This window comes from Herpailurus yagouaroundi, unplaced genomic scaffold (assembly GCF_014898765.1).
Source record: "Herpailurus yagouaroundi ecotype Mexico unplaced genomic scaffold, PumYag 205, whole genome shotgun sequence".
In the NCBI taxonomy this organism is placed as follows: domain Eukaryota; kingdom Metazoa; phylum Chordata; class Mammalia; order Carnivora; family Felidae; genus Herpailurus; species Herpailurus yagouaroundi.
In genome coordinates, this window is record NW_024412436.1 from 8,471,435 (window position 1) to 8,485,404 (window position 13,970).

At 44.8% G+C, this 13,970-nt stretch overlaps 1 protein-coding gene across 2 annotated transcripts in view; it reads right to left on the reverse strand.

The window, feature by feature from the left end:
- Positions 1-13,897, reverse strand: part of PLD5 (phospholipase D family member 5) — a 434,076-nt gene extending 420,179 nt beyond the window's left edge. The window contains exon 1 of one of the 2 annotated variants that reach the window (XM_040451812.1): positions 13,620-13,895. In XM_040451812.1, the coding sequence (XP_040307746.1) occupies positions 13,620-13,808 (189 nt within the window). In that variant the 5' untranslated portion in view covers positions 13,809-13,895. Of the gene's footprint in view, positions 1-13,619 lie in introns of both variants that reach the window. The other variant, XM_040451813.1, reaches the window with a different exon arrangement.
- Positions 13,898-13,970: the final 73 nt, after the last annotated feature.

Below are 13,970 nucleotides of genomic sequence, written 5' to 3' on the forward strand. Positions count from 1 at the left end.
CCTGTTCCAATGTATGTATACCAAATTATCACAATGTTCACTTTACATTTCTTACAATTTTAGTTTTCAATAAAACTGCGGGGGGGGGGGGTACTGTCAAGGTCATGAAAACTGAGGAAAGCCTGAGATACCATTGCAGACCAGAGGCTAAGGACACATGACAAGTAAACGCAATGTGTTATCTTGGATTGGATCTTGGAACACCAAAATCTTTAAACACAATTTAAAACTGGTGCAAATCTGAGGCACCTGGGTGGCTCAGTCAGCTAAGCATCTGACTTCGGCTCAGGTCATGATCTCACGGGTTTGTGAGTTTGAGCCCCGCGTCAGGCTCTATGCTAACAGCTCAGAGCCTGGAGCCTGCTTTGGATTCTGTGCCTCCCTCTCTCTCTCTGCCCTTTCCCTATTCTCACTCTGTCTCTCTCTCTCTGTCTCTCTCTGTCTCTCTCAAAAATAAATTAAAATTAGGGGCGCCTGGGTGGCGCAGTCGGTTAAGCGTCCGACTTCAGCCAGGTCACGATCTCGCGGTCCGTGAGTTCTAGCCCCGCATCAGGCTCTGGGCTGATGGCTCAGAGCCTGGAGCCTGTTTCCGATTCTGTGTCTCCCTCTCTCTCTGCCCCTCCCCCGTTCATGCTCTGTCTCTCTCTGTCCCAAAAATAAATAAACGTTGAAAAAAAAAATTAAAAAAAAAAAATAAATTAAAATTAAAAAATAAAATAAAACTGGTGAAAATCTAACAAAGTCTGGAGTTTGGGACGTAATATTAAGGAAAACCTCAAATAGGGTGAAAGATGTGCAGGAAATGCCTTTACTATCCTTGTGACTTTTCCACAAATCTAGAGTTATTCCAAAATAAAAGTTTATTGGAAATTGTATAGGACAGGTTTAAACAATGTGTGCATGTGTCATGGATTAAAGCAAGATCTCAGAAAATGAAATTAGTTTGGAAATAGACAAGTCAGGAAGTCATAGTGGAGGTTCTACATGATCAAGACTGGCAGGTGCTTTAGGGGACTTTGGCGGTTTTAACACACTCCCTGCCACAGAGTGTCCCACAGTTTCCGATCAAGCACACGCAGCCAGAGCAGGACAGAGGCTAAACCATGAACCAGTAGATTCAGGCACCAGCAAAAAATCAGCCCAAAGTACTTGGGGAAAATTCAAAAGATAATATTCTCTTCTTGACTCATTAAAACTAAGACAGACAGAAATTTGAACTCAAACAGGGACACCTGGGTGGCCTGTCGGTTGAGCGTCCAACTCTTGATTTCAGCTCAGGTTATGATCCCAGGGTCGTGAGCCTGAGCCCCGTGCTGGGTTTCATACGGAGTGTGGGGCATGCTTGAGATTCTCTCTCTCTCCCCCTCTGCCCCTCTCCCCAGTTTGTGCTAAAGAAACAAAAAAGAAATAAATATATATATGTTAAAAAACTCTAATAAAATTCACTATAAACAATAGAATTAGACACCAGAATAGGTCAATAAAGTGACCACGAAACCCCCATCTCCCAGTGAATGGAGCCTCAGCCTGTGGCTGGGCTAGAAGCATCCTTGCCTATTATCTTCTCCATCTGAAATGCAGTCTGTAGTTTCTGTGTAGCTTCTCGTGTTTCTTTCCACTGAATTTTTGCTGCATTCAGCGTCTGTTGCATTTATCTGCCAGGTAACATATGCCACCTTGTTCCTTCACTTACATGTGTAAATCCTGCCTCCCTAAGCCCATATTCATTCATGCATTCATTCATGCATTCATTCACTCTTTTAATAGTCAAGTCACTAAATACTAGATGTCCACCGAGCACTGTGTTGGCCATTAAGGATGCACCGTCATGACTAAGACACTGTTACTATCCTCAAACTCTCCATTGAGGGCAAAAAATAGACAATCGGCGATTTTAAAAAAAGTGTGTCAAGTGCTATGTAACAGACGCCTGCCCACAATGCCTGCACAGGGCGCCTAATGAGGCCTCGGGTCTAGAGGTGACAATATTTGAGTTCTGAAGGACTAAACTGTAAGCAATCCAAAGCAAAAGGTCCGATCATGTGTATCTGAACCTTCCTAAGCCTGGGACTCCGTTCGGTGCAGAGAGCAGAACTGGAGTGTCCGTGAATTATGATCATAATCATATTGATAATACAGATCAAGATAATAATAAATTGGACCCAAGATCTGATGATGAATAGAGAAGAATTCCAACTCTCAAGGAGTGTGGGGACCTTCCTTGCTCATCCTCCTACCCATTGTGCCAATCACAATTACGGGGACATCCCTGGCATTCGACACATGTTTGCTAAAGGCAGAAGCTGGCTCAGACCCCTCACAACCAGCCAAGCACCAGGTACCATGAACTCTCTTACGTGATGCTATTTCTTGCATCTGTCCCTCCTCAATTTTTCCATTTGTACCACCTCCTTTTGTTCCTTCCCACTTCAACCACTAAGAGAGACTAGCACTGGTCTCCCCAGTTCCAGGCTCTCTCCTGCCTCAATGCTGCAGACTCTCTGAAACGTGGATCTGCTAAATTCAAACGCCTCCCCTTTGCTTACTGAATGAAGCCCACCCTCCAGAGCTGATCATTCCGGTCTTCAAGCCCTGCACAGTCTCGTCTCACCCCTACCTCCGTGGGCGTTTTCACACACAGCATTCCCTTCCACAAAGCCTGTTCTCCACTCATATTTGTTCACCCACCAACCTTCCCCACAGGCTCTCTGCTGCCTGCATTTTCCTCAGAAGCCTTGGTTCAAGCCAGCCCTAACTGGCTTGAAGCTCTGAGGCCCCATACACACCCTTGGTTAGGGTTCACCCTTCCCTGGACAAGTTGTGACTTCAGGTGTCTCAGCTCCAGGAGGCTACGATTCACTCAACAATCGCTCTTAAAAGGGGCTGGAAAGAATATTACAAAAGAGTGAACTGAGAGTCCATGGGGAAGGCAATAAACACAGCATCAGAACACAGTGTAATCTAAGCAATGGAATGATATGGAAGGTTGCCCAAAGCAGACGGTGAGGCTGTGGAGCAGAAAGGACCCAGGGAGGTGACAAGGAGGAGTCAGCCACGTGAACACAACAGGGACAGGGCATCACGGCCCAAAGTCTGTGGGCTAGAGAGAACAGAATAGAAGCATAGTCTGAGGAGTAACAGCCGGAGATAAGCAATAAGCAAGAGGAAAGGGCACTATACCCATTTTACTGTTTCTTTTAATAAACTACTGTGGAAATAATGATACATATAAGGTGTGAAAATAAATGTTACTTTGTAGCCACCTCCTAAAAAAAAAAAACGAGACAGAAAACTACTAGCCTCCCAGAAATCTCCCTAGTTCCCATTTTACCCCCAAAGGTAATCACTAATTCTGACTTCTTATATTCATTATTTAGATTTGCCTGTTTTTTTTTTTTTCGCATAAATAGAATCAGTCTCTCTCTTCCTTCACTTATTAGTGTGTGTGAAAAGAGTCATCCACAGCATTGCATATACACATATATGTACATATATAATTAAACCCTTTTCACTGTCTAATGTATTATATGTTGTATGAGTAAATTAGAAATCATTATCCATTCAACTACAGGATATTACGATATTACATATATGAGCATATAGGATATTCAACTATATTGGATATTAGACTTGCATTCAGTTGGGGGCTACTAAAATAATGCTTCAATAAACATTCATTTGGTGCACATGAACACACATTTGTTTGATATACCCATAGAATTTAAATCACTAGGTCATGAGATATACATGCATTCAAATTAGTAGAGGGTGTAAACAGTTTTCCATAGTGGCTCTATGAATTACAGTCCTTCCGGAAGTTATGAGAGTTACAGACGTTCCTCATTTTAATCAACACTTGTTATTGTCAATCATTTTCATCTCAGCCATTCGTGTGACTATATACTGATGTCTGATTTCAACTGTTTGCTACCTTGATGACTGACAACATCAAGTACCTTATCATACATTTGATGGCTTGGATATACTCTTGTGAAGTTCTTGTTTAAATGTCTTGCTCACTTTGGGACACCTGGGTGGCTTAGTCCCTTAAGTGTCCTTGATTTTGGCTCAGGTCATGATCTTACAGTTCATGGTTTTGAGTCCCATGTCAGGCTCCCACTGACAGTGCGAAGGCTGCTTGGGATTCTCTCTGGCCATCCCCCGCTTGTGTGTGCATAAGTGCATGGCGCACACACACTCTCTCCCTCCCTTTCCCTCTCTCCCTCTCTCTCTCTCAAAATAAATAAACTTAAAAATGAAATAAAACAAATGTCTTGCTCACTTTTTGGGGGTTGTCTGTTGTTATTGATTTGTAGATGCTTTTTATATATGGTAGATACAAGCTCTTTGTCATAGAGTGTGTGTTGGGAATATGTCCTGTTTTATGATATGTCTTTTCATTCTCTTAATCTTTTACTGTCAGAGTTACCTAATTTTAATGTAGTCCAGTTTATTAATAACAATATATCGGGATTCTTAAAATTGCTTCAGAATTTTTCCCCTAGTCCAAGTTGATAAAGGTTTTTTTATACTATTATTTTCTAGAAGCCGCATTGTTTCTCATTTAGATCTATAACCTACATTAAACTGATTTTTGCGTATGGCATGCAAGAGAAATCAAGATCATTTTTTTTTAATGTTTATTTATTTTTGAGACAGAGAGAGACAGAGCATGAACGGGGGAGGGGCAGAGAGAGAGGGAGACACAGAATCGGAAACAGGCTCCAGGCTCCGAGCTATCAGCCCAGAGCCCGACGCGGGGCTTGAACTCACGAACCACGAGATCGAAGTCGGACGCTTAACCGACTGAGCCACCCAGGCGCCCCAAGATCATTTTTAAGATGTACAACTGAGCCAGCACCATTTTTTTAAAAGACCATCCTGTTCCCACTGCCCCTCGGAACTGCCATTTCTGTCATAAATCAAGTTCCTGTCAATAAGTAAGTATACACAGGTCTGCGTCTGCATTCTGTCTTGTCATCTGCTCTGTTTGTTCATCCCTGCACTGCTTTAATTAATCGTTTTAGAACAAGCTTTGATATATGGAAGCAGTCTTCTAACTTCATTCTTTTTCATAAAGATTATATGGGCTATTCTTGGCCCTTTGTGTTTCCATTTAATTTCTAGAATCATTTTCAACACATACACACATGTACAAACCTGCTGGGACTTAACTGGTATTGTATGTACTCTCTAGCTCAATCTGGGGAAATTAAAAAGAGGTACCCATTTCCTTAAGGATATGATATTTGTATCCTAACGTAAATGGTAACAGGTTTTAGTTTTGGGGCACCTGGGTGGCTCAGTGAGTTAAGCATCTGACTTCGGCTCAGGTCATGATCTCACGGTGCATGAGTTTGAGCCCCGCGTTGGGCTCTGGGCTGACAGCTTGGAGCCTTGGAGCCTGGAGCCTGCTTCGGTGTGTCTCCCTCTCTCTCTGCCCCTCCCCTGCTCTCACTCTGTCTCTCTCTCTCTCAAAAATAAATATTAAAAACTCTTTTTTTAAGTTTTTAGTTTTACATTGGAATTCTTTTTCTAGTTTAATTTTGAATATTGACTTTGTATGTAGTGGCTGTGATAACCCAGCGACATTATTAATTCATTAAGTATATCTGTGGTTTATTCTGGATTTTCAAATGTACATACTCATGTCATCTGCTAATAATGACAATTTTATTACTTCCTTTTCAATTATATTATTTCTTTTTCTTGCCTTCGTGCATTGGCTATGACCTCCTGTGCAATGCTGAAAACAGGTACTGATAGTGGCATCTCAATCCCACTCACAATCTATGCAGATTTTTTTTTTCAATATTTGTCCATTAGCTGTGATTCTTTTTAAAGAAACTCTTAGAGGAATAAAGTTTCCTTTTATTTCCATTTTCTTGAGAACTTTATCATGCTTGGGTATAGAATTTTACCATGTGATTTTTCTTCATCTGTTGAGATAATCCTATGGGTTTACTTTATCCTTCTGCTAATGTGATAAATTACACTAACCGATTTTCAAATTTCACAGCAACTTTGCATTACTGAAATAAATTCAAGTTTGTCATAATACAGCATCACTACATATGACATTATTTTTTTAAGTGTTTTTTTTTTTGTTTGTTTTGTTTTGTTTTTTTGAGAGAGAGAGATAGAGACAGTGCAAGTGGGGAAGGGGCAGAGGGCGAGAGAGACAGACAATCTCAAGCAGACTCCGCCCTGTCGGCACAGAGCCCGACGCAGGGGATCGAACTCATGAAACTGTGAGATCATGACGTGAGCTGATACCAAGTGCCAGATGCTTAGCTGACCCAGGCTCCCCAACATTACTTCTTTTTTAACTGTATTTTATCCTTGTCTAAACAAGTCCTTTGAAGGCAGTGTTCTTATACTATGTCACACTTTTTGGCATTATTCGTAACACTGTAATCATATTATAACTATTTATTAAGCCGTAAACATCTTGAGGGAGGGACTCTGCTTTGGTCTTTGTAAATTCTCCGCCATTTGGAACACAGTATATGTCACCTGAATGCTTGTGAAATGAAAGTCCTCGTGATCTGCTAACAAAGTGTTGGTCCCATAACAGGCAACGGCAGTAAGTGTCGGTTGACGCGTCCCACCTTCTCAAGGTAACTCCTGATGGTATCGCTGGACCAGACCTAACAACGTATTGGCAGGAATACAATAGCTCAAGTCTGAGAAACAGTATATTCACAGGGCTCACTGTCCTCTGTAGAGAATAAAGAGCCATATTTATGACCCAAAGGCCATGACATCCATTCCCACGATACCAAATCAGGTAGTTCAACTTGGGCCCACTTCCTATGTTAGACGGCAGTGACATTTTCCAATGCGATTGATTCCACCTAGGAAAGTCTGTCGTGTTCTTCATTTTTCCCCATAAGCTCTGCTTAAGGGCTTGAGGGTTTTAGAAAGTGGGCTCATTTGTCCATTTGTGAGAAAAATTAAAATGTACTTTTTTGGTTAAAAAAAAAAAAAACTCTGGGGCGCCTGGGTGGCTCGGTCGGTTAAGCGTCCGACTTCGGCTCAGGTCATGATCTCACGGCCCGTGAGTTCGAGCCCCGCGTCGGGCTCTGTGCTGACCGCTCAGAGCCTGCAGCCTGTTTCGGATTCTGTGTCTCCCTCTCTCTCTGCCCCTCCCCCGTTCATGCTCTGTCTCTCTCTGTCTCAAAAATAAAAAACGTTAAAAAAAAATTTTTTTTTAAAAGAAACTTCTTTAAAAAAAAAAAAAAGTCTGTCTCTTAACAACTACAGTTTGGCATTTCAACTGTTCCTGAACATCCCCATTGTACTCTAAACTCACTCAGCACAATCTGTGTAGATATGAATCGTAGGCTTAACTTTATGTGTCCCCAGTATATATACTTGAAGCAACATTTCTGGGCTGATAATCTTACCAACAACTCTACCTCTGCTTGATCATGCCACCTATCAGTCAATGCAGTATAAAAACTTTTGTTATAAAAGATCCATCAGATTTTTTAATCTCTGGAACTAAAATAGAAGAAAGGAAATCTGCTTTACAGGTTTAAACCTGATAGAGACACAGAATTTTGCAAAGATAAGTAAAAACTTCTAGAGAAATTGGCCACAAATTGGTATGTGGTTGTCACATGGACGAAGGGTAGAAAAAGAAATCTTAAGTCCAAGCATCTTGAGCTTCTCAAATTAAATATACTAAATATGATGTCATAGGCTACACCTTAAAATAAATCAACAAGCCACACCCAACAGAGTGCAAAGAATCAAAGGTTTTTCAAAATAAACTGAAATGTCAACCCACAGTTAGAGAAGTCCATTAGCAGAATTAATATTTGCTACCTGTAGTCGTGACAAGTACAATAATGGACACAACATGAGGTCCATTAGAACACGATCCAGAGACATCTAAACTTCCATTACTTGACCGATGAGAGGATCCTGCCTCAGCCTAGGTTTTGTCTGTTCTGTCTATCAAAAAGCACAGGAAATAATCCTGGTAAATGTTAATGCTCTTAAACATCTACCTCCTGAAAATTATCCGATAATACACAAATTGAACAGTAGTACATAAAGATTAAAAAAAGAATATTTTCTGCTTGTGTGTTCATTTGATTTCTGTTTTTTCATTTTATTCTTTTCTAAATTAATTTTTAAGTAGGCTTCACACTCCGCATGGAGCCCAACACAGGGCTTGAACTCACGACCCTGAGATTAAGACCTGAGCTGACCGAGATCTAGAGACAGATGTTTAACAGACTGAGCCACCCAAGCGCCCCCATCTGATTTTTAGTGGAACATTTTAACGATTCATTCCTTCAGTTTGAACTGTCTTTGGTGCTTCACTGGTCTGCTCTGTGGGGTGTAATACTCCCGCAAATTTGTTCTGTGGGACGTAAATGGCATTACATAATAGAAGCCCAGACCACAGTGACCAAGTTTGCTCCAATCCATTTATTATTTGCTCATCATGTGAATAATTATTCCAGGAATCAAGTGTGTGCTTCTCATTTACTTACTATTCACCGGTAACATAAACTCTATTTAGCAGGTGCATATTCACACGTAGAGGAGACAGTTTTTTTAAGTGACGCACTCAACTAAACCAAGCAAGATCCTAAGGCTCACTACGAGCGTGTACATTAAAGATTCGTCTACCTTTTACTCTTTACAAATTCTCCCTTCTGCCTTCTCTTTCCATTTTAAATAGGCCTTCTGAGCCATCATGCAGATAAATGAACTATCGCTCGACTTAATTCCACCAGCACAGAGCTGGGAAAGAAAGCAGGGGTTGGCGACAGAGCAAAGAGCTGTTCTCTGCTAGCAGAGCCTGCAGAAGGTGGGAACAAGAAGAGGAGGCCTCAGGGTGGCCAGGCAGGGCACAAGCAAGGGTACCCTGGCTCAGAGCACAATCAGGGTCCCAAAGGATAGACTGGAGGCCAGGCAGAGGCAGCCTAAAGAGCCCAAGATAGTCAGCTGGCCTTGCTGGCCAAAAGACCCATATACTCTGGGCCCAGGACTATAATGCAGGCAGGCTGATCTCAAATGTGATATTTGCAAGCTCTCAGGTGGAGGGTAAGGGCTCCATGGATGCAGCTGGTCAAGGATGTTCTCTTTCCCTTCTTTCTGGGTCTTGGTCAGATCTCCCTTCCTCACCTCCTCGAAGCAAGCCTTGGCCTCAAAACTGTCTTTGGCCAATCAACAGGAGTCAAATGGATGTTTTGCTTCTGGGTCGAAGCACCGAGAGATTTTACGTGATTTACCATCCTTCTCTTTAACTGCCTTGAGAACATGTATCAGGATGGAGCTTCCCCCAGGCCAGGCAACTAAGATGAGGAAAATCCCCTGGTGCTGTAGACTGGATGTTCGTGTTTATTCAAAACTCATGGTTGAAACCTAACCCCAAGTGGGCTGGCATCGGGAGGTAAGGGGTGTCTGGGAGGTGATTAGGTCATAACACTGAAATCCTCATAAACAGGACAGTGGCCTTATTAAAGAGTCGCCAGAGAGCTCCCCTTGCCTTTTCTACCCTGAGAAGATGACCAAAAAGACAGCCATCAATGAAAGAGGAAGTACCCCCTACTAGACCCTGAATCTGCCGGTGACTTGATCTTGAACTTCCCAACCTTCAGAACTGCCAAGAAAGAAATGTTCACCGTTTGTAAGCTGCCCCCTTCGGTGGTATTCTGTCATAGCAGTCTGAATGGGGTCTGAGAACCTGCCAACATGCACGGATGAGATACGGGAGGTAAAATACACCTTTGCAGTGTTGAGCCCCTGGCGTCAGGGGCCTGTGTGTCACTGCAATAGACACATGGATGGTCTCCCTGAATCATCCCAGGAAACCTGTGACTCCTTTCAGGAGGAATGTGAATGTATACCCTGGTGACTCAGAGTCTTTTGCCTAAGATCACAGAGTTAATAAGAGATGGTCTACCCAGAGCCCTACTCTTAACTGCACTTTGGCAAGAGCTAAGCATGAGGGAAAATAAGGCATTCCTATCTCCATAAATGGCATCAGGAAACTTCTACACATACAACTGGCATAAAACCAGGCAAGTAAGCAGAGTAACCCCTGCAACAATCCTACTCTGAACAAAAACAAGAGCAACAAAATAGTGCCAACGCATATGCCACCGTGAGACATTATTGTTACAGTGTAACATTATTGTTACAGTGTCCTCTAAGATAGTCAAACTGTATTAAGTCGTTACCCTTAAGGTGACCCAGCCCCGGGGCGGACTGACAGAACAGGGGTGGGTTGGGGGAGGGGGGGGGGGTCAAAGGAATGGCTCCCTGCTCCTCTTGCTTTGCTAGACCATAATCCCTCCCTGTTATGTTACACCTAAAGTAACAGAGGACCCTACAGAATGTGAGACTTCCACTGTTTATCAAACCTAATGCCTTCCAAAGCCACAGGCATGGTGAGGCAGAAAAAGAAGTAAAAGAGTCTAAGAACCACGGGGATTATTTGCAGCTAATAAGAAAATATTCTGTGTGTGGTCAGCAATTTTACTTTTTCCTGAAATTTCCCAGTGGAATTCAAAGCCCAGAATTCACGGTACAAATCTCTGTAGCTTCTCATCATGACTTAAGAATGCAAGAATTCTGGGGCGCCTGGGTGGCTCAGTCCGTTAAGCATCTGACTTCGGCTCGGGTCATGATCTCACCGTTAGTGAGAAAGAGCCCCACGTTGGGTTCTGTGCTGACAGCTCGGAGCCTGGAGCCTGCTTTGGATTGTGTGTCTGTCTCCCTCTCTCTCTGCTCCTCCCTGTGCTCTCTCTCTCAAAAGTAAACATTAAAATAGTTAAAAAAAAAATGCAAGAATTCCCCCACAAGCATTTCTTTCTTAATGGGCATTCATCTTAAGTATTGAACAACAAATGCCAAGAGACAAACTCAAGGATGGGCTGTTAGTATTCCTATCCTTGACCAATTCATGGATCTTTTCAGGTGCTGGTATAGCCTGGGGATTAGCCCTTGCAGCCTTTAAACCAGAAAAGGAGAGAGAAATTATCCCCCCTTTTAGCTAAGTGGGTGCAAGTATATTCTTCAGCTGTCCCTTTGCATCGTGTTATTGACTTTCAGACTGAGCAATGCTTCTGAAGTCTGGACAGAGTCCACACACGGCCACCTTTCATTTCAGGGAATCCCGTTAGCAATGACTGAATACGTGTGTATGGATATCCACCCCTTATGATGCCCTTAATGCTAGATTGGCTTTTAAAGCACCAGCAAAATAACGTAGGCTGCTTTCGTGCTTATGATCTCCATCACAATTATTAACTCACTTTTTAACCTGATAAAAAAAATGGTGGTTATCCATTTGCTTAGATGGATTGATGGGATTCTTTTTAACTGCCATATGTCACTTTTGAATTTCTTAGGACACTCTGTAGTGCCACATATGTTCAGAATATTGTCTATCATAAAGTCAACATCACATTTTCAATATGCTAGGTTACATTTGTTATGAGTTTTTAAATGTCAAATATCTAAACAGAAATTAGCATCGAACTATCTGAAACATAGCACACCACAACAGAAGACATATATTACAGACACCCCGAGCTTGAATTCAGATAAAATTTACATTTTTATGCAAATTTTAATTCTCTCATTGTATATTCATAAATACTATTTCATTTAAAATGTAGATGTTTCAAAGGAGCAAGAGAATATCACAAAAAAATTTCACTGGAAGTAAAGCCCCCTTTCTAACTGAAAGCAGATACAGAGAAAACCATCAGAAACAGAATACCTGTCTCATGGAATGTATCGGGGAGAGCAAACAAAAATGCTAGGCTGATTTAAATAACAAATGCGGTGGCTTTTTTCTTTTTTTTTTTTTTTTTTTTTTTTTAATGCAATGCTGTCTTCGGAGCATCTGAGTGAAGAAGCAAGCATGGTCCTCACATGCTTTTAAACAAGGAGACTTTTCCTTTCCTTGGTCTCTGACCCTCAGGAGGGGCTGAACATCCTGCACTCATCCAGAAAGGTAAGGGTGCCAGGGCCCTCCCTGGTAGGACTTGAAACTGTCAGTGGAAACATAAAAGTGAGGACCCATTGAAGTACAAGGTGTGCAGTGTCTGGCTCATGGAGATGTAGACAGAAAAGGGTGCACGACTGGTTTTCACGAACTGAAGGAAGGAAACAGCAGCTAAAAGTACAACGGAAACACAGATTTTTCTACCACTGCTTAAGTCTGAACCACTCTCCCTGGTCCTAACATCCGATACCAACAGCAAGAGCCAAATTCCATGAAGATGCTCTTTGCCCCCCTTTAAACATTAATAACCACCGGTTCCCGGCCCATTTCTGGAGCTCGCATTTTTACGCGGATTCTGCTGCCTTTCAAACAACTAGAAACCAGCTACTTCCCTGGTCTTAAGGATGTGAGACATGCTTTTGATACTAGGAAATGGTTTTCCACCCGCAAGACAGCCGGTTCCCCAACTGAAAGCTTTACACCAGAGCTTTCAAGGGACTTAATCAGGCCCTGAGAGAAAAGGCACAGACCTTCCGTTCAGATTGTTGGAGAAATACTCCTTCCTCTCGGGAAGCCAGGTGTTGCTGCAAAGCCCAGGAGAGGAAGAGAAGCCCTTGGGGGGCGGGGGGGGGGGGGGGGAGAGGAGTCAGGACCGTGCAGCGGTATGAAATGCGTGAGTTTCGGAAGTTATCTTTCCGTCATAATTGGAGATATGACCCAAATACAAGGAAGCCTGCACATTCCGCTAACACTCAGTTTGGCTTATGCATCTCCGCGGGAAGGAACAGCATCCTCTCCTGAGCTAGTGGTGCTGCACTCTTGAGATAATTCTTAGTTTCATTTTAACATCTGGTTTAAGGAGATGCCGATGGGTCAGGCTGGAAACTATGGACCCACTAAACGTCTCTTTAGAGGGACTTTCCCCTTCCAGAATGGCGAGCCCCAGGGGCTCAGCTCCAGTGCCGGGAACGCTTCCGGCGAAGCGCGCACTCCAGCGAGCGGTGGTCCCCATTCTCCAGCTCCCACCCTGCCCACGGCAGGTGCCCGGGGATCTATCTGGGCGCTCGGCTCGCCCTCCCTAGTTGGGCTCTAGAAGCGGACCGCCAACTGCTCATCCCAGAGGACAGGCTCCAGAAAACTCTTCCGGCTCGCGCGCGGACCCAGGCCGGGTGGCCGGCGGCGGCACCCTCACGGATTCGCTAACGGGCAGTTTCCGGACGAAGTAACACAGCCCCCCAAGACCGTGCAGACACCCCCTCTAAGAGCCCACCGCCGCGCCGCGTTCCTTGGAGCCCCGCCGTGACAGGTCCCCTCCTCGCTCACCCCGCAGAGGAGCCCCAAGAACGCGGTGCAAATGAACCCCGCGAGAAGCCCGTGGGGAGGGTCGAGGTGCGCGGGGGGCCAACCAGTGCCGGGAAAGGCATCTCCTCCCCTCTCCTCCCCGCAGCCCGGTCCTTCCCGGCAAGAAAGTGCAGGAGCAGAGGCCCCGGGTCGGAGGGAGGACGCGGACGCCCGGGTCCCTGACTAGTCGGGCCACCTGCCGGGTCCCCGCGCCCGGGCCCGCCGCCCCGCGCGCGCGCTCGGGCCGCCTCCGGGGCAGGTGCCGGGCCCAGGCCCCCGGGGAGCGCGCCGCTCTTACGTGTTCCAGCTTGTCTTTCCTCCGGAGCCAGACGCTGGCGCTGTAGTCCTGCTGCTTGACGCTGCTGTAGAAGTTCGCGCCCACTCGGGTCAGGCTCGGCGAGGGCTCCTTGGGGCGGCTTTTGAGCCTCATCTGCTCGAAGCCCTCGTGGGGGGAGGCCGAGAGCCACTCGTGCTGCCGGATCTCCATCCTGACATGACCAGGCGGCGGCCGGCGCGCAGCGGGCTGGAGGACTCGCGGGAGGCCGGGCCGGGGCTGGAGGAGGAGCGAGCGGGCGCGGGGGGCGCGGGGAGCCGAGCCGAGCGCGCGGCCGGGCGGGAGGAGGGCGGCCGGCGGAGGGAAGGCGAGGTC